Source organism: Staurois parvus, unplaced genomic scaffold, assembly GCF_062004578.1.
Source record: "Staurois parvus isolate SC_StPar_1 unplaced genomic scaffold, SC_StPar_1.0 ptg001282l, whole genome shotgun sequence".
Lineage (NCBI taxonomy): Eukaryota > Metazoa > Chordata > Amphibia > Anura > Ranidae > Staurois > Staurois parvus.
The window spans coordinates 206,023-229,729 of NW_028319078.1; the positions used below are offsets into that span (position 1 = coordinate 206,023).

Sequence of the window (23,707 nt, forward strand, 5' to 3'; positions counted from 1 at the left end):
ACCCCTAGTACTGAGAGCTATAGACAAGGGTGTTAAAATAAAAGCTGGCTATGACAAGAAGCGGCAGCTAAAGCTGGCTGTCGTGTAACCGGAAGTTCCCACAAAGCTATCGCCAAAGGAGAGTGCAACAAAGGTGCCCTGCATAGAAAACATTGAGTTCAATTGTAGCCAGCAGATGGAGATTTAGACATTTTAACTGGTTTTCCAGGGGCTTTGTTTTTTAAAGGTCTGTTTGCAGAGCTCAATAGCTGAAGCTAAAATTTACACACAGAGACTGAGTTAAAACTGCGACTCTTTCCCTTCTCTACAAATTACTCTCTTTGAGGAGACCACTTTTGCCTGTTTCTTCTACTATGTTAGTCTGTTTAAGATAACGTTTAGCACTCTGGGAATCCATTGTCTAGCATTCAATTAATTTTTGAAAAAAAAAGGTTGTGTGTGTTTGTATGTGTGTATATATATATATATATATATATAACAAATATTGTGTGTTTTTGTATGCACGGTATATGTGCATATATACAATTATTACTAATATACCTGGATCATCGAGGTCATTTTCTCACTTTTTTGTAGCATTTTCTATTTGCAGTTCAAATTAATTTCACTTTTGGCTAGGTTTGCATTTCGTTTGTTTTCCTTTCTTTCCTTTCTTTTCTTTCTTTTCTTTTTTTATGGTTTACAGTTTGTGATTTTACCAGCTTAAAAGAATCCTGTTTTCAGCTTTTTAATTAGATCTCAGGAGCTCTTTAAAGGATAGGTTTTGCAGATAAAAAAAATGTGCATTTATTATTTTTGTCCAAAGGAACCTGGAAAGCATTGCACCAGCGATCAGTAGATTGGTGATGCCATGCAGGTCTCCTGCAGACCTGTCAGAATAGTTGGGATGTAAATGTGGCAGGCACGGCTGCAGCTACGGGAAGATGTTACATGTTCCAAAGGTGAACTTATCCTTTAAACAGAATGCATAATGCTTTTTTATTTGCATGTCAGATGAATATGACATAATACATATGCTATGAGGAAAGATTTAAGGAACTGAATTTATTCTTTCTTGAGAAGAGGAGATTAAGGGGGGATATGATCTCCATGTATAATACATAAGGGGGGATATGATCACCATGTATAATACATAAGGGGGGATATGATCTCCATGTATAATACATAAGGAGGATATGATCACCATGTATAATACATAAGGGGGGATATGATCTCCATGTATAATACATAAGGGGGGATATGATCTCCATGTATAATACATAAGGGGGGATATGATCTCCATGTATAATACATAAGGGGGATATGATCTCCATGTATAATACATAAGGGGGGGATATGATCTCCATGTATAATACATAAGGGGGGATATGATCACAATGTATAATACATAAGGGGGGATATGATCTCCATGTATAATAAATAAGGGGGATATGATCTCCATGTATAATACATAAGGGGGATATGATCGCCATGTATGATACATAAGGGGGGATATGATCTCCATGTATAATACATAAGGGGGGATATGATCTCCATGTATAATACATAAGGGGGATATGATCTCCATGTATGATACATAAGGGGGGGATATGATCTCCATGTATGATACATAAGGGGGGATATGATCTCCATGTATAATACATAAGGGGGGATATGATCTCCATGTATAAATACATCAGTGGTTCATATAGTGAACTCGGTGTAGAGCTATTCCCCCTGAGGTCATCACAGAGGACAAGGGGGCGCTCTTTACATCTGGAGGAAAAGAAATGTAATCTCCAAACACAGAAAGGTTTCTTCACAGTGAGAGCTGTGAAAATGTGGAATAGACTCCCTCATGAGTGTGTTCTGTCCAGCTCAGTGGATTGCTTTAAAAAAAAAGTCCTGGATTCTTCCTAGGATACACAGAATATAACTGGATATAACATTTATAAGTTGATCCAGGGATTATCAGATTGCCTCTCAGGGAATCAGGGAGGATTTTTTTCCCCTGCAGGAGCAAATTGGAGCGTGCTTTGCTGTTTTTTTTTTCCTTCCTCTGGATCAACTGTGGGTGTAGGGTTATTCATTTTTATTTTTCGACCAATAGCTGTTTGGCGTCCGGCAAAGTGCTTTAGATTTCCGGGTGGACGCCATATGGTGTCCTCCCGGGCATCTGCAGTTTTCGCGCTTGCAGAGCCGCGCAGCGGGGCGATCTGTCACCGGCCGTGTACCTCGGACACGGCCGATGACAAATCTGAGTACCGACCCCCGTTGTCGGTACCATGTGACCTGCTGAGACCAATCACAGCAGATCACATGACAGTTGTATACAATGGATGGCTTCATTCATGCCATCCATTGTATACTAGTGCCTAGCTGTGAATGGTCACAGCAGGTCACATGCACATGTCATGTGATTAGCTGTGGCCAAATCACAGCTAAGCACAAAAAAAAAAAACAATGAATGAATCGATGTCATTCAGGTAAATGCTTGCTTATAGCAAAGTAATTCTTTGCTATAAGCAAATTGTGTAGAAAAAAAAAAAAAATACTGATCACTTCCCCAAAGTAGTACAATGTTATTATGGTAACATTGTACTACTTTGGACATAGTGAAATATGAAAAAAAAATGTAATAAAAAATGTAAAATAAAAAAAATAAAAACAAACATATATATATTTTTTAATACTGTCACCAGTCAGTGTCCCTGATCACCGCCATGCCAGTTATATGATGACGCTGTACTGCACTGGTGACTGTATGTAAAAAAAAATAGTGAAAATAATTTTTTTTATTTTTTCATTTTCCGAAAAATTATGACAAAAAAAATACAACTTCAATAATCTCGCCATGCCTCTTATGAAGTACGTCGGACTGTCTACTCTGCAAAAAGGGGTCATTTGGGGGATATCTGTACTGTCCTGACATTTGGGGGATATCTGTACCATCCTGACATTTGGAGGATATCTGTACTGTTCTGACATTTGGGGGATATCTGTACTGTTCTGACATTTGGGGGATATCTGTACCGTCCTGACATTTTGGGGATATCTGTACTGTTCTGACATTTGGGGGATATCTGTACTGTTCTGACATTTGGGGGATATCTGTACTGTCCTGACATTTGGGGGATATCTGTACTGTCCTGACATTTGGGGGATATCTGTACTGTTCTGACATTTGGGGGATATCTGTACTGTTCTGACATTTGGGGGATATCTGTACTGTTCTGACATTCTTGGACCTCAAGAAATTAGATTGGCTGTCAGTACTTCAGGATTGATCAATATTCAGATCTATGCCATAATTTGTGAACGCTATAACTTTCCTGCAAACTAAATAATACATCCTAATTTGGGTTACTTTCACCAAAGACATGTAGCAGAATACATCTCGGCCTAAATTTATGAAGAACAATTATTTATTTGTAAACTTTTATAACAGAAACAAAGAAAAACGTGTTTTTTTTCAAAATTTTTGGTCTTTTTTTGTTAATTTAGCAAAAAAATAAAAACCTCGGCGTTGATTAAATACCACCAAAAGAAAGCTCTAGTTGTGTGAAGAAAATGATAAAATTTTAGTTTGGGTACAATGTTGTATGACCGCGCAATTGTCATTCAAAGTGTGAGAGCGCTGAAACCTGAAAAATGGCCTGGGCATGAAGGGGGTAAAAGTGCCCGGTATTGAAATGGTTAATAACAAATAAATAAAAGGTATAAAGTGAGCGCTCCTAAGTAAGCAGCTAAGGCACTAAAGGTAATCACAGTATACCTACAAGTAACAGATAAAAACAGAGTGCAGCGCTAAAAAATATGAATACAAACGAGAAAAGTCCGTAATAATTAAATAGATGTATATCTTAACGAATCCCAAGGAATAGCTGATAAAGCCCGGAGACAATGGAAAGAGTGCGCACTCACCGGACGCGCATGGAAAATGCGCATATAATAAATATCCCCTGGAATCTTTATGGAAATGAAGAGAATAAGCTCCAACTCTGTAAATCAATCAGCCTGGAGATGTATGAGAGAAGTCCGGAGATCCCCTTTACAGGTGGTAAGGTAATCAGCCAGGATCCAGAGCTCCGTCCCTCCGGTGGTGGTAAACACACACTACAGGAATCCTGCAAATGGATTTAGCTCCCAAACAGGAACCAAAAAACAGGTGCCCATAGTGTAGTAATTCAAACCAATTTTAATAAAAAAATCAGGATAAAAATACAGGGTAGTAGGCTGTGTACAATGGATATATTACAGCAGAGTACGCAGCAAAAGGTACTGACCCTAAGTTAAAATGGCCGCCGGGCTATCTCGTGGCTCCGGGCGGGAGATGACGTCATGCTCTGTCGGTTCCTCCTAAGGCCTTTCGTGCCCAAGCACATCATCAGAGGGGATACCAACCAGAGCATGACAGACGTCCATCTAATTTATACTGAATAGCGGCACTCGCGCATGCGCAGTACGGCGCCGCCATTTTGCCGAAGTTCATGGAGTGCGCATGCGCGGCTCCATAGAGGCCATTTTGCCGTGGGTGAAGTCATATGCAGTTCGTGATAAACAAAAACGGTTGCTACCAACGTTCAATGGTGCAACCAGAAGATTTATTCTTTACACCAGGGAATTAAATAAGGTTAAACACTGGTGTTATAAATAGTAGATGGGTAAGATGAAAACCCATAAGGTGCAATTACACTGCCAAATGAGGATCAGCATTATTATACTCTGCACTACGGCAAAAGGGACACAAGGGGGTGCCAAATCCACCAAAAGGATAAAACACAATTTAAAATATATATACATTGCAGATCATGATAACAACCTATTAAATGGTTGTAAAAATCAATACATGATAAATTCATATTGATAGTAAAAGCATAATACCGGAATATACAAAACCCAGAGAATCATAATATGGCTCAACATTAAAATTAATGAAATGTGAAAGAAAAAGAAAGATAGGAAAAAATACCAGGAATCCAGTAGTATCCAAATGACCTTATGTGGCGAAGACTGTATAGATGCATAATATATTATCAATCAGTGATTTGCAATAAAGCAGTTGACATCAATTTCAATATTGTGTCCTAATGGGTATAAAGTACCCAATTCGTATACCCACTTGGTTTCTGCTTGTGAGACTGCGCGTGTTTTGTTCAGGCCTCTCCAATGTGGGGTAATGATATCAATAGCCGTGAACTTAAGCGAGGTAGGATCTTGATTGTGATAAATCCTATAATGATTAGATAGAGCATGATCCTTGTATCCTTTCTTAATATTGGATACATGCTCGCGTAAACGATCACGTAATCTTCTAGTGGTACGACCCACGTATTGCTTTAAGCAGGGACATTGGAGTAAATACACAACGTACCTGCTATTGCAAGAAATAAAGTGTCTTATAGTATATGTTTTCCCAGTGACATGTGAATTAAATAAATTCACCCTGCGTTTTCTAGTGTTGTCACATTTACATATAACACACCTATTGCATGGGTGAAAACCTAATATATCAGCAAATAGTTTAATATTTTTAGGAGGGTCAACTACATTCGGTGCCAGACTGTGTCTCATAGAGGTCGCTCTCCTAAAAACAATCTCTGGTTTATCTGGCAGAATCTTACCCAGAATAGGATCAGTTTTCAAGATATCCCAGTTCTTTTTTATTAATCTGCTGATAGATCTATGTTGTACTGAAAATGTTGTAACAAATGGACAAACTTTAGCTTGTATAGGTCTAGTACTGTTCTGTAGCATTACACTTCTATCAGTGTTGGCTACATCATTGAGGGTATCTGCCAGAGTGTTCTTATCGTATCCCTTTTCAAGGAATCGATTTTTCAGGATCTGAGCTTGGGAATGATATACCTCTAGATCTGTACAATTTCTCCTAATCCTCATGAATTGGCTCTTGGGTATATTCGCCAACCAGTTAGGATGGTGACAACTGTTGGTAGGGATATAGCTGTTACGATCCGTATTCTTAAAGAAAGACTTGGTCATAATTCTTCCGTCCATGTTAATGAGTGTTAAGTCTAGAAAATTGATTTCTTGCTTACTATAAGTGTATGTAAGGTGAATATTTAATTTATTATTATTCAAGGTGCCAAAAAAATTGGTCAAAGATTCCTCATTACCATTCCACACCAACACAATGTCATCTATATATCTTTTATAAATAGTTAATTCCGGCCAGTCTCTAGCATATATCAAATCTTCCTCCCACCTTGACATAAACAAATTTGTGAGACTGGGGGCAAACTTTGCCCCCATGGCAACTCCCTTAATCTGCAAGTAATAGGTCTTATTAAACCAGAAATAGTTTTTCATCATGGCAAAATCCAACAAACGTAAGATGAAATCTTTCTGTATAGTTGGTAGGGAACTATGGTGTGTTAAATAAAAATCAGCGGCCTCCATTCCATCACAATGATTAATATTAGTATACAATGAAGTTACATCCGCTGTCACTAAAAATGTGTCTGAAGAAATAGTGACATTATTCACGAGATTTAATACTTGCTTAGTATCCTTTAAATAGGACGGTGTCTGTGTGACCAAAGGTTGCAAGAAGAAATCGATATATTCTCCAATTTTTGAGCACAAAGACCCTATTCCACTAATTATAGGACGACCTGGCGGTTTAATAGGGTCTTTGTGGATCTTAGGCAATATGTATAAAATGGGTAGTTTAGGGGCAGCTGGAATCAAAAAAGCCTTCTCTTTCTTATTTAATATATGGTTATCATACCCATAATTAATAATATCCTTGAGAGACCGTTTAAAGTTAGTAAGGGGGTCTTTTGCTAATGGGACATATGTAGTCCGGTCTTTCAAAATATTTTCGACTTCTGCTATATAGTCAATTTTATTGAGTATCACTACCCCGCCCCCTTTGTCTGCCGGTCTTATTACCAAGTCTTTCTTTTCAAGAAGTGATCTGATGGTTTTATAGTCTCCTGATCCATCAAATGGCCGTTTAACGGATAAATTACCCAATTCTTTAAGAACTTTATCTTTAAATATGTTAACATGAGAGTTAGTTTGTGGAGGGGGGTTGAAAGTTGAAGCATTACGTAAGTTGGAATGTGTAAAATTATCATAAGTTGTAATGTTATGAGGACGGTTAGCAAAAAACCTTTTTAAAGATAGTTGCCTAGCGAATTTGTGTATATCCATGTATACTTGGAATTTATTCAGTTTACAGGGAGGGGCATATTTAAGCCCTTTATCAAGCAACCTAAGTTCATCATTTGTAAGTTCTTTATTACTGAGGTTAAATAACCCTTTACCTACTACATCTTTCTTTTCTTGTTTGTGTCTATTAGTCCTCCTCCCTCCCCTTTTTCCTCTGTAGTGTTTCTTCGCTTTCGTGTATTGCCATTCCCTAAAAAAGGTTGTCGTGGATTATTATAATTAGAATTTTGAGGATTCATGTTTCTATTGGGAGTCATAGGGGGTGCCTGGTAACCATACGATTGATTAGGAGGTGCCTGATAACCATAAGATTGATTATTCCTTCTTGGACCTTGCCAGTATTGTCCATTATGAGATGGTTGTGTCCTTCTATTATTATATTGACGTGGAGGATAGTAAGAATTGTCATATTGGCGTGAAGGAGGATAATGAGAAGAGTTATCATATTGGCGTGGAGATGGATAGTAAGAATTGTCCCCATTACGCCTTTGAAAATTATCGTGTCGCTGAAACCCATTTTGCTTAGGGGTATGAGTGTGCATATATGTCGATGTCTCCATGGTAGAGTGCCAGCGAGAACCAATGTTATCATCATATGGTTCATAAAGAGGTTCAAACCTATTATGAGTCTGAATATTGTAATGTTGAGTCTTTTGATTACCGGTATGATATGTAGGTCGAGATACAGGACCTGAAGTGTTCGGTATGGGGTTATTAATAGGTGGTACCGGTTGAGTTTCCTTATTTTGCCAATTAAATACAACATGTTCAGAATAGTCTTTATGGTCCCTCTGGTATTTTTTCCTTTTCTTAACCTTCTGTTCCTTTTCTACTCCTTCCAGATGTGTTTTTAATCTGTCTGATTCTATTTTATATTTCTCATTATCTTTATATGGCATGAGTTTTTCTCGAACTGTATTAATTTCCTTATCAAGATTTATTAATTTTTTCTTTTTCCTCAAAATGAGAAATTTAAGTAAGTCTATGCCAGCAGCATTAAAAAATTGATACCATTCCAAATGGCCTTTAATATCATCTGAATCGGGAGGTACATCCCATCGTAAAGATCTTGGCACCATTTGCTCTTTTACATATTTATCTAAAAAAGAGATATCCCATAACGTTTTTATTTCTGCTGTGGTGAGATTTTTAAGATGTAGAAAAAGACCTTTAAGGTCATCACTATCACTGTCAATAGTGAAAAAATCGTCAGATAACTCTGTCCTAGATAATCTGAGGTCAAATATATCTCCCATATTAAATGGTGATAAGTAAAAAGTAGTATCACTGAATAAAAGAGCCGCTTCAACTTAGCACTGGATAAATGGCAAACTAATAAAAGGTATAAAGTGAGCGCTCCTAAGTAAGCAGCTAAGGCACTAAAGGTAATCACAGTATACCTACAAGTAACAGATAAAAACAGAGTGCAGCGCTAAAAAATATGAATACAAACGAGAAAAGTCCGTAATAATTAAATAGATGTATATCTTAACGAATCCCAAGGAATAGCTGATAAAGCCCGGAGACAATGGAAAGAGTGCGCACTCACCGGACGCGCATGGAAAATGCGCATATAATAAATATCCCCTGGAATCTTTATGGAAATGAAGAGAATAAGCTCCAACTCTGTAAATCAATCAGCCTGGAGATGTATGAGAGAAGTCCGGAGATCCCCTTTACAGGTGGTAAGGTAATCAGCCAGGATCCAGAGCTCCGTCCCTCCGGTGGTGGTAAACACACACTACAGAAATAAAAACGTTATGGGATATCTCTTTTTTAGATAAATATGTAAAAGAGCAAATGGTGCCAAGATCTTTACGATGGGATGTACCTCCCGATTCAGATGATATTAAAGGCCATTTGGAATGGTATCAATTTTTTAATGCTGCTGGCATAGACTTACTTAAATTTCTCATTTTGAGGAAAAAGAAAAAATTAATAAATCTTGATAAGGAAATTAATACAGTTCGAGAAAAACTCATGCCATATAAAGATAATGAGAAATATAAAATAGAATCAGACAGATTAAAAACACATCTGGAAGGAGTAGAAAAGGAACAGAAGGTTAAGAAAAGGAAAAAATACCAGAGGGACCATAAAGACTATTCTGAACATGTTGTATTTAATTGGCAAAATAAGGAAACTCAACCGGTACCACCTATTAATAACCCCATACCGAACACTTCAGGTCCTGTATCTCGACCTACATATCATACCGGTAATCAAAAGACTCAACATTACAATATTCAGACTCATAATAGGTTTGAACCTCTTTATGAACCATATGATGATAACATTGGTTCTCGCTGGCACTCTACCATGGAGACATCGACATATATGCACACTCATACCCCTAAGCAAAATGGGTTTCAGCGACACGATAATTTTCAAAGGCGTAATGGGGACAATTCTTACTATCCATCTCCACGCCAATATGATAACTCTTCTCATTATCCTCCTTCACGCCAATATGACAATTCTTACTATCCTCCACGTCAATATAATAATAGAAGGACACAACCATCTCATAATGGACAATACTGGCAAGGTCCAAGAAGGAATAATCAATCTTATGGTTATCAGGCACCTCCTAATCAATCGTATGGTTACCAGGCACCCCCTATGACTCCCAATAGAAACATGAATCCTCAAAATTCTAATTATAATAATCCACGACAACCTTTTTTAGGGAATGGCAATACACGAAAGCGAAGAAACACTACAGAGGAAAAAGGGGAGGGAGGAGGACTAATAGACACAAACAAGAAAAGAAAGATGTAGTAGGTAAAGGGTTATTTAACCTCAGTAATAAAGAACTTACAAATGATGAACTTAGGTTGCTTGATAAAGGGCTTAAATATGCCCCTCCCTGTAAACTGAATAAATTCCAAGTATACATGGATATACACAAATTCGCTAGGCAACTATCTTTAAAAAGGTTTTTTGCTAACCGTCCTCATAACATTACAACTTATGATAATTTTACACATTCCAACTTACGTAATGCTTCAACTTTCAACCCCCCTCCACAAACTAACTCTCATGTTAACATATTTAAAGATAAAGTTCTTAAAGAATTGGGTAATTTATCCGTTAAACGGCCATTTGATGGATCAGGAGACTATAAAACCATCAGATCACTTCTTGAAAAGAAAGACTTGGTAATAAGACCGGCAGACAAAGGGGGCGGGGTAGTGATACTCAATAAAATTGACTATATAGCAGAAGTCGAAAATATTTTGAAAGACCGGACTACATATGTCCCATTAGCAAAAGACCCCCTTACTAACTTTAAACGGTCTCTCAAGGATATTATTAATTATGGGTATGATAACCATATATTAAATAAGAAAGAGAAGGCTTTTTTGATTCCAGCTGCCCCTAAACTACCCATTTTATACATATTGCCTAAGATCCACAAAGACCCTATTAAACCGCCAGGTCGTCCTATAATTAGTGGAATAGGGTCTTTGTGCTCAAAAATTGGAGAATATATCGATTTCTTCTTGCAACCTTTGGTCACACAGACACCGTCCTATTTAAAGGATACTAAGCAAGTATTAAATCTCGTGAATAATGTCACTATTTCTTCAGACACATTTTTAGTGACAGCGGATGTAACTTCATTGTATACTAATATTAATCATTGTGATGGAATGGAGGCCGCTGATTTTTATTTAACACACCATAGTTCCCTACCAACTATACAGAAAGATTTCATCTTACGTTTGTTGGATTTTGCCATGATGAAAAACTATTTCTGGTTTAATAAGACCTATTACTTGCAGATTAAGGGAGTTGCCATGGGGGCAAAGTTTGCCCCCAGTCTCGCAAATTTGTTTATGTCAAGGTGGGAGGAAGATTTGATATATGCTAGAGACTGGCCGGAATTAACTATTTATAAAAGATATATAGATGACATTGTGTTGGTGTGGAATGGTAATGAGGAATCTTTGACCAATTTTTTTGGCACCTTGAATAATAATAAATTAAATATTCACCTTACATACACTTATAGTAAGCAAGAAATCAATTTTCTAGACTTAACACTCATTAACATGGACGGAAGAATTATGACCAAGTCTTTCTTTAAGAATACGGATCGTAACAGCTATATCCCTACCAACAGTTGTCACCATCCTAACTGGTTGGCGAATATACCCAAGAGCCAATTCATGAGGATTAGGAGAAATTGTACAGATCTAGAGGTACAGTCATGGCCGAAATTGTTGGCACCCTTGATATTTTTCCTGAAAATCAAGTATTTCACACAAAAAAGGTATTGCATTAACACATGTTTTGCTATACACATGTTTATTCCCTTTGTATGTATTGGAACAAATATAAAACAGAGGCAGAAAAGCAAATATGACATAATGTCACACAAAACCCCAAAAATGGGCTGGACAAAAGTATTGGCACCCTTAACTTAATATTTGGTTGCACACCCTTTGGAAAACATAACTGAAATCAGTCGCTTCCTATAACCATCAATAAGCTTCTGACACCTCTCACCCGGAATTTTGGACCACTCTTCCTTTGCAAACAGCTCCAGGTCTCTCTTATTGGAAGGACACCTTTTCCCAACAGCAATTTTAAGATCTCTCCACAGGTGTTCAATGGGATTTAGATCTGGGCTCATTGCTGGCCACTTCAGAACTCTCCAGCGCTTCTTTGCCATCCATTTCTGAGTGCTTTTTGACGTATGTTTGGGGTCATTGTCCTGCTGGAAGACCCAGGATCTTGGACGCAAACCCAGCTTTCTGACACTGGGCCCTACAGTGCGACCCAAAATCCTTTGGTAATCCTCAGATTTCATGATGCCTTGCACACAGTCAAGGCACCCAGTGCCAGAGGCAGCAAAACAACCCCAAAACATCATTGAACCTCCACCATATTTTACCGTAGGTACTGTGTTTTGTTCTTTGTAGGCCTCATTCCGTTTTCGGTAAACAGTAGAATGATGTGCTTTACCGAAAAGCTCTATCTTGGTCTCATCTGTCCACAAGACGTTTTCCCAGAAGGCTTTTGGCTTACTCAAGTACATTTTGGCAAACTGTAGTCTTGCTTTTTTATGTCTCTGTGTCAGCAGTGGGGTCCTCCTGGGTCTCCTGCCATAGCGTTTCATTTCATTTAAATGTCGACGGATAGTTCGCGCTGACACTGATGCTCCCTGAGCCTGCAGGACAGCTTGAATGTCTTTGGAACATGTTTGGGGCTGCTTATCCACCATCCGGACTATTCTGCGTTGCAATCTTTCATCAATTTTCCTCATCCGTCCACGACCAGGGAGATTAGCTACAGTGCCATGGGTTGCAAACTTCTTGATAATGTTGCGCACTGTGGACAAAGGCAAATCTAGTTCTCTGGAGATGGACTTGTAACCTTGAGATTGTTGATATTTTGCCACAATTTTGGTTCTCAGGTCCTCAGACAGTTCTCGTCTCCTCTTTCTGTTGTCCATGCTTAGTGTGGCACAGACAGACACACAATGCAAAGGTTAAGTGAACGTCTCTCCTTTTTATCTGCTTTCAGGTGTGATTTCTATATTGCCCACACCTGTTACTTGCCCCAGGTGAGTTTACAGGAGCATCACATGCTTGTAACATTCTTATTTATCCGCAGTTGTGAAAGGGTGCCAATACTTTTGTCCAGCCCATTTTTGGAGGTTTGTGTGACATTATGTCGAATTTGCTTTCTTTCCTCCCTTTTTTTGTTTTGTCCCAATACACACAAAGGGAATAAACATGTGTATAGCAAAACATGTGTTAATGCAATACGTTTCGTGAGAAATACATGATTTCCTGGAGAAATATCAAGGGTGCCAACAATTTCGGCCATGACTGTATATCATTCCCAAGCTCAGATCCTGAAAAATCGATTCCTTGAAAAGGGATACGATAAGAACACTCTGGCAGATACCCTCAATGATGTAGCCAACACTGATAGAAGTGTAATGCTACAGAACAGTACTAGACCTATACAAGCTAAAGTTTGTCCATTTGTTACAACATTTTCAGTACAACATAGATCTATCAGCAGATTAATAAAAAAGAACTGGGATATCTTGAAAACTGATCCTATTCTGGGTAAGATTCTGCCAGATAAACCAGAGATTGTTTTTAGGAGAGCGACCTCTATGAGACACAGTCTGGCACCGAATGTAGTTGACCCTCCTAAAAATATTAAACTATTTGCTGATATATTAGGTTTTCACCCATGCAATAGGTGTGTTATATGTAAATGTGACAACACTAGAAAACGCAGGGTGAATTTATTTAATTCACATGTCACTGGGAAAACATATACTATAAGACACTTTATTTCTTGCAATAGCAGGTACGTTGTGTATTTACTCCAATGTCCCTGCTTAAAGCAATACGTGGGTCGTACCACTAGAAGATTACGTGATCGTTTACGCGAGCATGTATCCAATATTAAGAAAGGATACAAGGATCATGCTCTATCTAATCATTATAGGATTTATCACAATCAAGATCCTACCTCGCTTAAGTTCACGGCTATTGATATCATTACCCCACATTGGAGAGGCCTGAACAAAACACGCGCAGTCTCACAAGCAGAAACCAAGTGGGTATACGAATTGGGTACTTTATACCCATTAGGACACAATATTGAAATTGATGTCAACTGCTTTATTGCAAATCACTGATTGATAATATATTATGCATCTATACAGTCTTCGCCACATAAGGTCATTTGGATACTACTGGATTCCTGGTATTTTTTCCTATCTTTCTTTTTCTTTCACATTTCATTAATTTTAATGTTGAGCCATATTATGATTCTCTGGGTTTTGTATATTCCGGTATTATGCTTTTACTATCAATATGAATTTATCATGTATTGATTTTTACAACCATTTAATAGGTTGTTATCATGATCTGCAATGTATATATATTTTAAATTGTGTTTTATCCTTTTGGTGGATTTGGCACCCCCTTGTGTCCCTTTTGCCGTAGTGCAGAGTATAATAATGCTGATCCTCATTTGGCAGTGTAATTGCACCTTATGGGTTTTCATCTTACCCATCTACTATTTATAACACCAGTGTTTAACCTTATTTAATTCCCTGGTGTAAAGAATAAATCTTCTGGTTGCACCATTGAACGTTGGTAGCAACCGTTTTTGTTTATCACGAACTGCATATGACTTCACCCACGGCAAAATGGCCTCTATGGAGCCGCGCATGCGCACTCCATGAACTTCGGCAAAATGGCGGCGCCGTACTGCGCATGCGCGAGTGCCGCTATTCAGTATAAATTAGATGGACGTCTGTCATGCTCTGGTTGGTATCCCCTCTGATGATGTGCTTGGGCACGAAAGGCCTTAGGAGGAACCGACAGAGCATGACGTCATCTCCCGCCCGGAGCCACGAGATAGCCCGGCGGCCATTTTAACTTAGGGTCAGTACCTTTTGCTGCGTACTCTGCTGTAATATATCCATTGTACACAGCCTACTACCCTGTATTTTTATCCTGATTTTTTTATTAAAATTGGTTTGAATTACTACACTATGGGCACCTGTTTTTTGGTTCCTGTTTGGGAGCTAAATCCATTTGCAGGATTCCTGTAGTGTGTGTTTACCACCACCGGAGGGACGGAGCTCTGGATCCTGGCTGATTACCTTACCACCTGTAAAGGGGATCTCCGGACTTCTCTCATACATCTCCAGGCTGATTGATTTACAGAGTTGGAGCTTATTCTCTTCATTTCCATAAAGATTCCAGGGGATATTTATTATATGCGCATTTTCCATGCGCGTCCGGTGAGTGCGCACTCTTTCCATTGTCTCCGGGCTTTATCAGCTATTCCTTGGGATTCGTTAAGATATACATCTATTTAATTATTACGGACTTTTCTCGTTTGTATTCATATTTTTTAGCGCTGCACTCTGTTTTTATCGGTTAATAACAAATAGTGTAGAAAAAAAAAGTTTAAAAATATATAAGCTTAAATCCCAAGTCTTTGGTTTTTTTTTTGTTTTGTTTTTTTTAATGGTTGTCCGGCAATTTTAACAACATAAAATGTTGCTGTCGCTGCAATACTGGCATTATCCCTGCTCTGCGATCCAGCGTGGCTCCTCTTATGGGTGCAATGCTGCAGTAAGCACTTTCCGCCATTAGATGTCAGTCTTTCAGGTTGAATATCACCCAGTGTCAAGCAACCTGAAAGACTGAGGACATCCAACCCGTGTACAGCAGGGGTGTCAAACCAGCGGCCCTCCAGCTGTTGCAAAACTACAAGTCCCATCATGCCTCTGCCTTTGGGAGTCATGCTTGCAATGCCTCATGGGACTTGTAGTTTGGCAACAGCTGGAGGGCCGCCAGTTTAACACCTGTGATGTAGGGTATCGTAGACCTGCCCCTTGGGGGGGGGGGGTGTCACCGCAGCGTCCTGCACTCCTAATATAGTGAAGAATAGGCGGTGCTGATGTCATGTCTGCTATATTGACTGCACTGAGGGATCGCCCTGTGCTGGGTGAAAAGGATCTTGCCTGTCACATGACCAGCCTTAAAGTGTTCCTGAACCCACAACAGTAAGATCAGTCTGTATATACAGTGAAGCATGCTTGTTATACTCACTGTGGAACCTAAGGGGTTAATTTTCCACATTGTATGTAAAAAAAAAGGCTGTTTGATCCTGTCTTCTCTGATTCTCCTCTTCTACTATTCACAATTCATCTGCTAATAGTACAGAGCTCTAGGAAGCACTCTGCACATGCTCAGTTTAGTGTGTATTGCTAGAGAGTTTTTTTTTTTTCTTTGGGAGGGTGCATGTGATCAGCATAGGGCCAATCAGCACTGTCCAGACAGAGGGTCAGGGGTTATGCAGCCTCAGAGGACAGTCAGGACAGAATAAAATTCCTCTTACAAGATTAATCACTGCTCTGCTGGACACTGACAAAAGTCACAAGACTGCTATATACTGCTGATGAGAAAAGGTATTTAGCAGTTTATATTTACTAAAATAATTGCATTTCCATGTTGTGTGTACTGTGGGAGACCAGATATAGTGAATGCAGGGTCCTGGGAGACCAGATATAGTGAATGCAGGGTCCGGAGAGATCAGATATAGTGAATGCAGGGTCTTGGGACCAATTAAAGTGAATGCAGGGTCCGGGGAGACCAGATATAGTGAATGCAGGGTCCGGGGAGATCAGATATAGTGAATGCAGGTTCCGGGGAGACCAGATATAGTGAATGCAGTGTCCTGGGAGACCGGATATAGTGAATGCAGTGTCCTGGGAGATCAGATATAGTGAATGCAGGGTCCTGGGAGACCAGATATAGTGAATGCAGGGTCCGGGGAGACCAGATATAATGAATGCAGGATCCGGGGAGACCAGATATAGTGAATGCAGGGTCCGGGGAGACCAGATATAGTGAATGCAGGGTCCGGGGAGACCAGATATAGTGAATGCAGGGTCCTGGGAGATCAGATATAGTGAATGCAGGATCCTGGAAGACCTTAAATAGTGAATGCAGGGGCCTGGGAGACCAATTATAGTAAATGCAGGGTCTGGGGATACCAGATATAGTGAATGCAGGATCCTGGGACCAATTATAGTGAATGCAGGGTCTGGGGAAACCAGATATAGTGAATGCAGGGTCCTGGGAAACCAGATATAGTGAATGCAGGGTCCTGGGAGATCAGATATAGTGAATGCAGGGTCCTGGGAGATCAGATATAGTGAATGCAGGGTCCTGGGAGACCGGATATAGGGAATGCAGGGTCCTGGGAGATCAGATATAGTGAATGCAGGGTCCTGGGAGACCAGATATAGTGAATGCAGGGTCCGGGGAGACCAGATATAATGAATGCAGGATCCGGGGAGACCAGATATAGTGAATGCAGGGTCCGGGGAGACCAGATATAGTGAATGCAGGGTCCGGGGAGACCAGATATAGTGAATGCAGGGTCCTGGGAGATCAGATATAGTGAATGCAGGATCCTGGAAGACCTTAAATAGTGAATGCAGGGGCCTGGGAGACCAATTATAGTAAATGCAGGGTCTGGGGATACCAGATATAGTGAATGTGGGGTCCTGGGAGACCCTATATAGTGAATGCAGGGTCCGGGGAGACCAGATATAGTGAATGCAGGATCCTGGGACCAATTATAGTGAATGCAGGGTCTGGGGAAACCAGATATAGTGAATGCAGGGTCCTGGGAGATCAGATATAGTGAATGCAGGGTCCTGGGAGATCAGATATAGTTAATGCGGGGTCCGGGGAGACCAGATATAGTGAATGCGGGGTCCGGGGAGACCAGATATAGTGAATGCAGGGTCCGGGGAGATCAGATATAGTGAATGCAGGGTCCGGGGAGACCAGATATAGTGAATGCAGGGTCCTGGGAGACCAGATATAGTGAATGCGGGGTCCTGGGAGACTAGATATAGTGAATGCAGGGTCCGGGGAGACCAGATATAGTGAATGCAGGGTCCTGGGAGACCAGATATAGTGAATGCGGGGTCCTGGGTGACTAGATATAGTGAATGCAGGGTCCGGGGAGAGCGGATATAGTGAATGCGAGGTCCTGCACTTTAAGACTTCTGCAAAAAGGCAAGCATAAAAGAAGACTAAAAAATAGTATAGTACTGTGCTTTCAGGGAACACAGAGGCTCAGCATCACATGTGGTTACCTAAGGTGGCCTGCATGGAAACACAGCGTGCCCAGGAACCTCTCCATACCGGCACCCATCCATTTCTTTTTTTTAATATTTGCAAAACTCCTCCCAAGAGCCAGCCCACGGATAGGGGTGCTTGATTCTGTCAGGACGCTATGTACAGCTCCCTGCCGGCCCCAGCCAAGATTTGCCTGCATTGCATAGTGAAACACATAGACCAAGTGATGACATCACTGGGTTTTAAAAGGTGTGTAATGAAAACAGCTTTCATTTAAAAATGTCGTCATCATCATGTTGATTGGTGGGGGTGGGGGGGGGGTACCAGGGAAGGTAAAATATAAGCAGATGAAGTGATATACAGGCGGCTGTAGCTGGGAGATTGTGATTGAGCTGCTGCCCCGTGTCGTGTCTCCTGTCCTTTTCTGGTCGGTTAGCACTTTTTGTGCTTCTAATTACAACACACTTACCCAGCGTGGCCATACGAAGGTTTCCATTCTCTGGAAACGATCGCTCACGCTTCCCTTCTGGCAGTTTCCACGATCTATTTCGGGATGCCTTTAACACTGAGAGATGAAAGGTAATGACAGGAACCTGAGTGGGTTACACAAGTGTTTGGGTTCCATGTGAACTCTGACTTCTTTAAGGAGGCAAGAAAAATGAGTCCCGGCTTAAAGGGGCACTCCACCCAACAGTGAGGGATGCCTGCTGACAACTCTGATACTGCAAGGTTTTGGGGGGTTCCCACTGTCCTTCCAGTCTTCATAACTAATGTAACAGATGGAGTGGGACCCCCTTCATGATGGCTGTGTTAGGAGTGCAAACCGAAAACTTGAAAGATTAACTACTTGCCAACCGCAGATAGCCGAATGACGGCTACGCTGTGGGAGGGCGTCATATGACGTCCTCCCAGAACGCGCTCTCCTGCGCGCCCCCGGCGATCTCCGTGATCACATTGTCCTACGGACACAGCTGATCACGTGATGTGGTAAAATTCCAATTACAGCGGCCTTTTACCACGTGATCAGCCGTGTCCAATGACATGCTGATCACCGGGAAATGCAATTGCCGGTTCTCGGCTGCACTTTCCTCACGCTGTCAGAGGCTGAGGAAAGTACTGCCGAGAACCGGCAGTTGTCAGAGCAGGGATCGGCACCGATCATCAGGGTACTGATGATCAGTGCCCAGCAGTGCAGCCCACCAGTGCAGCCCACCTGTGCCCATCAATGCCACCCACCACTGCCGCCAGTCATTGCCACCAGTCAGTGCCCAGCGGTTGCACCAGTCAGTGCCACCTATCAGTGCTGTCTATCAGTACCCATCATCAGTGCCGCCTATCTGTGATACCTCATTAGTGCTGCCTTTCAGTGCCGCCTATCCGTGATACCTCATTAGTGCTGCCTTCAGTGCCGCCTATCTGTGATACCTCATTAGTGCTGCCTATCAGTAACACCTCATTAGTGCTGCCTATCAGTGCCGCCTATCAGTGATACCTCATTAGTGCTGCCTATCAGTAACACCTCATTAGTGCTGCCTATCAGTGCCGCCTATCCGTGATACCTCATTAGTGCTGCCTTCAGTGCCGCCTATCTGTGATACCTCATTAGTGCTGCCTATCAGTAACACCTCATTAGTGCTGCCTATCAGTGCCGCCTATCAGTGATACCTCATTAGTGCTGCCTATCAGTAACACCTCATTAGTGCTGCCTATCAGTGCCGCCTATCCGTGATACCTCATTAGTGCTGCCTTCAGTGCCGCCTATCTGTGATACCTCATTAGTGCTGCCTATCAGTAACACCTCATTAGTGCTGCCTATCAGTGCCGCCTATCAGTGATACCTCATTAGTGCTGCCTATCAGTGCCGCCTATTTGTGATACCTCATTAGTGCTGCCTATCAGTGCCGCCTATCCGTGATACCTCATTAGTGCTGCCTATCAGTGCCGCCTATCAGTGCCCATCAGTGCTGCCTCATCAACGCACATCAGTGAAGGAGAAAAATTACCTGTTTGAAAAATTTTATAATAGAAACAAAGAAACGTTTTGTTTTTTTTCAAATTTTTTGCACTTTTTTTGTTTATAGCGCAAAAAGTAAAGCATCCAGCGACGATTAAATACCACCAATAAATAAACGGTCACCCGACCCTGCACTGCCACCGTCCGGCCGTTTATATAAAATGGCCGGACGGGAGGTGGTTAATTAACAAATTAAAAATGCAAAACACTTAAAAAAAAACTGCACGGAAAACATGTCAAAATCCTGCACGCAAAACGCAAACAGCATTGGTGTGAACCAGGCCTGAAATGTATTAAAAATGTACCAAAATTGCAGGTGTTGCATTTTTGATGCATTTTGAATCTGACCAGCAACAAGTTAGCAAAAAAAAAAAAAAATCAAAAAAGCGCATCAAAACCACGCATGCAAAAATGCATAACGGACAAAACGCAAATTGCATTGGTTTGAACCAGGCTTGAAATGCATTGAAAACCCAACAAAAATGCACACGTGTTGCGTTTTGAGGCTGGGTTTTTTTTACTCACATGACCTATGAAAAATGCACCCTAAGGGCCGGTTCACACTATATAAACGCAGTTCAGATGCCTTCCAAATGTGTTTTTGCATGCGCGTTTTTGGTGTGTCCCGGTGCGTTTTCTGATGCGTTTTTTATGCATTCCAGTTAATTTTTACTTCAATTTAAATAGGGACATGTGCGCGTTTGATGCGTTTTACCACGTTCCAGTACAGTTCTGTGCAGAAAAAATGCAGCCTTTTCTACTTTTTTTTTTTTTTTTTTTTGCAACCGGAACGCACTGGAACTGCAAGCACTGATGTGAACTATGACACTGACAGCCATATCACCTACTTTCTGTGTGTTTTGGATGCAGAAAAAAAGCAACTGAAACGCATGTAGTGTGAACCTGGCCCTGATGCATTCTGGTTGCGTTTTTTTCGTGCGCGTTTTTGACAAGTTCCGGTGCAGTTTTGATGCTTTCCATTGCGTTTTTTAAATACATTTCAGTTAATTTTTCCCCCCTCTTTTTCTTCAATTTAAATAGGGACATGTGCGTTCTGGTGCATTTTTTATGCGTTTTACCACGTTCCAGTACAGTTCTGTGCAGAAAAAATGCAGCCTTTTCTACTTTTTTTTTTTTTGCAACCGGAGCGCATTGGAACTGCAAGCACTGATGTGAGCTATGACACTAACAGCCATATCACCTACTTGCTGTGCGTTTTGGATGCAGAAAAGGGCCGGTCCACACTATAGAAACGCCGTTCAGATGCGTTCCGGATGCGTTTTTTGCATGTGCGTTTTTGACAAGTTCCGGTGCAGTTTTGATGCTTTCCATTGCGTTTTTTAATGCATTTCAGTTAATTTTTTTCCCCCTCTTTTTCTTCAATTTAAATAGGGACATGTGCATTTTTTATACGTTTTACCGTATTCCAGTACAGTTCTGTGCAGAAAAATGCAGCCTTTTCTACTTTTTTCCTGCAACCGGAATGCACTGGATCTGCAAGCACTGATGCAGGGGCGGACTGACAACTCATGGGGCCCCCGGTCTGTAGGGGAACATGGGGCCCCTGTGTCCTTGCCCACACTCAAAGCACACCCAAAAAAGCCTATTAAACGTACCAGGGTCATTTCATGGGGCCCCCTACTGACCCTGGGCCCTTGGGCAGTGCCCGAGAGCTCGAATGGTCAGTCCGCCCCTGCACGGATGTGAACTATGACATTAACAACCATATCACCTACTTTCTGTGCGTTTTGGATGCAGAAAAAAAGCAACTGAAACGCATGCAGTGTGAACCGGCCCTAAAAGTGGTAAAATCTCAGGAAAAATTGCATGTTTTCGGCGGCCATTATCAGCTACTTCTTTCCTATTGCCAAAATGCCGCTAACACTCTTTTCAGCCGGTAAATCTTGGGCGCCGATATATCTGTGCATCACTAGAATGTATCATTTACATGGATGAGACAAACCACCGAACACTGGCAGGTGTCACTACAATGATCAGCTTTTATTTACCTTTTAAAAATCTTTATCCCAAAAGGAAACAAAGAAATGTTTTCTATAACCGATTATAAAGTGTGAGCTGGAGTTTGGCTGGCTTCCATTTATTAGTGTATTTAAATCTGCTAGTACATCTAACCCTCCCCCCAGACTGACAGTCCTGCTGTCTGCTGTGCCCCCTGTGCTCCTTCATCCAGAGTGGGGGCACTCTAATACAGGAGGTGTGTTACTGACCAAGTCACCGGGTGAAAAGCCAACAAGAATAAAAGTCAGCAGCTATAAATACTGTAGCTGCTGACTTTTAATCTAAGTAGCGGATTTCCTACTGCGCATGCGTGAGTCGCGCTGCACCTTTTGCTTGGAGCCCAGAACCCCGGTACTACAAGGCCTGAAGTTCACAACAACAGCATCATTTAACCCTTTAAGTCACTCAGGTGTGATGGAACCCTTTACCTATAAGATGTCTCGTTCTCTGTTCTCCAGGTGTCTGCAGTGGATCTGCTGGTCCCAGGAATCGGGGAGCTGTTTGGGGGCAGCCTGAGAGAGGAGAGACTTCACATACTGCAATCACGTCTTGACAGGTAACCGAGCTTCAATCAGCCGCAAGCAGAATGCCGGGGGAGGATGTATAAAGACCCGGCCTTGTCATTTTTCCCCATTCTTCACACATATGCAATATCATGTGACACCCAAAATGAATATTCCTCTTTACTTTCCGTTCTGAGGCCAATCATCTGCCCAGGAAGTTGGTGTTACTAAGCCCAGGACCCCGCATTCACTATATCTGGTCTCCCCGGACCCTGCATTCACTATATCTGGTCTCCCAGGACCCTGCATTCACTATATCTGGTCTCCCAGGACCCCGCATTCACTATATCTGGTCTCCCAGGACCCTGCATTCACTATATCTGGTCTCCTCGGACCCTGCATTCACTATATGTGGTCTCCCAGGACCCTGCATTCACTATATCTGGTCTTCCCAGGACCCTGCATTCACTATATCTGGTCTTCCCAGGACCCTGCATTCACTATATCTGGTCTCCCAGGACCCTGCATTCACTATATCTGGTCTCCCAGGACCCCGCATTCTCTATATCTGATCTCCCAGGACCCCGTATTCACTATATCTGGTCTCCCAGGACCCCGCATTCACTATATCTGATCTCCCAGGACCCCGTATTCACACTATCTGGTCTCCCCAGACCCCGCATTCACTATATCTGGTCTCCCAGGACCCCGCATTCACTATATCTGGTCTCCCTGGACCCTGCATTCACTATATCTGGTCTCCCAGGACCCCGCATTCACTATATCTGGTCTTCCAGGACCCTGCATTCACTATATCTGCTCTCCCCAAATCCTGCATTCACTATATCTGGTCTCCCCAGACCCTGCATTCACTATAGCTGATCTCCCAGGACCCTGCATTCACTATAGCTGATCTCCCCGGACCCTGCATTCATTATATCTGGTCTGCCAGGACCCTGCATTCACTATATCTGGTCTCCCAGGATCCCGCATTCTCTATATCTGATCTCCCCGGACCCTGCATTCACTATATCTGGTCTCCCAGGACCCTGCATTCACTATATCTGGTCTTCCAGGACCCTGCATTCACTATATCTGCTCTCCCCAAATCCTGCATTCTCTATATCCGGTCTCCCAGGACCCTGCATTCACTATATCTGGTCTCCCAGGATCCCGCATTCTCTATAGCTGGTCTCCCCGTACCCTGCATTCACTATATCTGGTTTCTCAGGACCCCGCATTCTCTATATCTGATCTCATAGGACCCTGAATTCTCTATATCTGGTCTCCCATGACTATGCATTCACTATATCTGGTCTCCCATGACTATGCATTCACTATAT

At 41.6% G+C, this 23,707-nt stretch overlaps 1 protein-coding gene across 5 annotated transcripts in view; it reads left to right on the forward strand.

Moving 5' to 3' along the window:
* Positions 1 to 22,475, forward strand: part of LOC149437630 (asparaginyl-tRNA synthetase-like) — a 179,984-nt gene extending 157,509 nt beyond the window's left edge. For all 5 annotated transcript variants that reach the window (XM_089660820.1, XM_089660822.1, XM_089660817.1 and 2 more), the window contains one exon: positions 22,320 to 22,475. In XM_089660820.1, the coding sequence (XP_089516946.1) occupies positions 22,320 to 22,421 (102 nt within the window). In that variant the 3' untranslated portion in view covers positions 22,422 to 22,475. The remainder of the gene's footprint in view (positions 1 to 22,319) is intronic.
* The last annotated feature ends 1,232 nt before the right edge of the window (positions 22,476 to 23,707 follow it).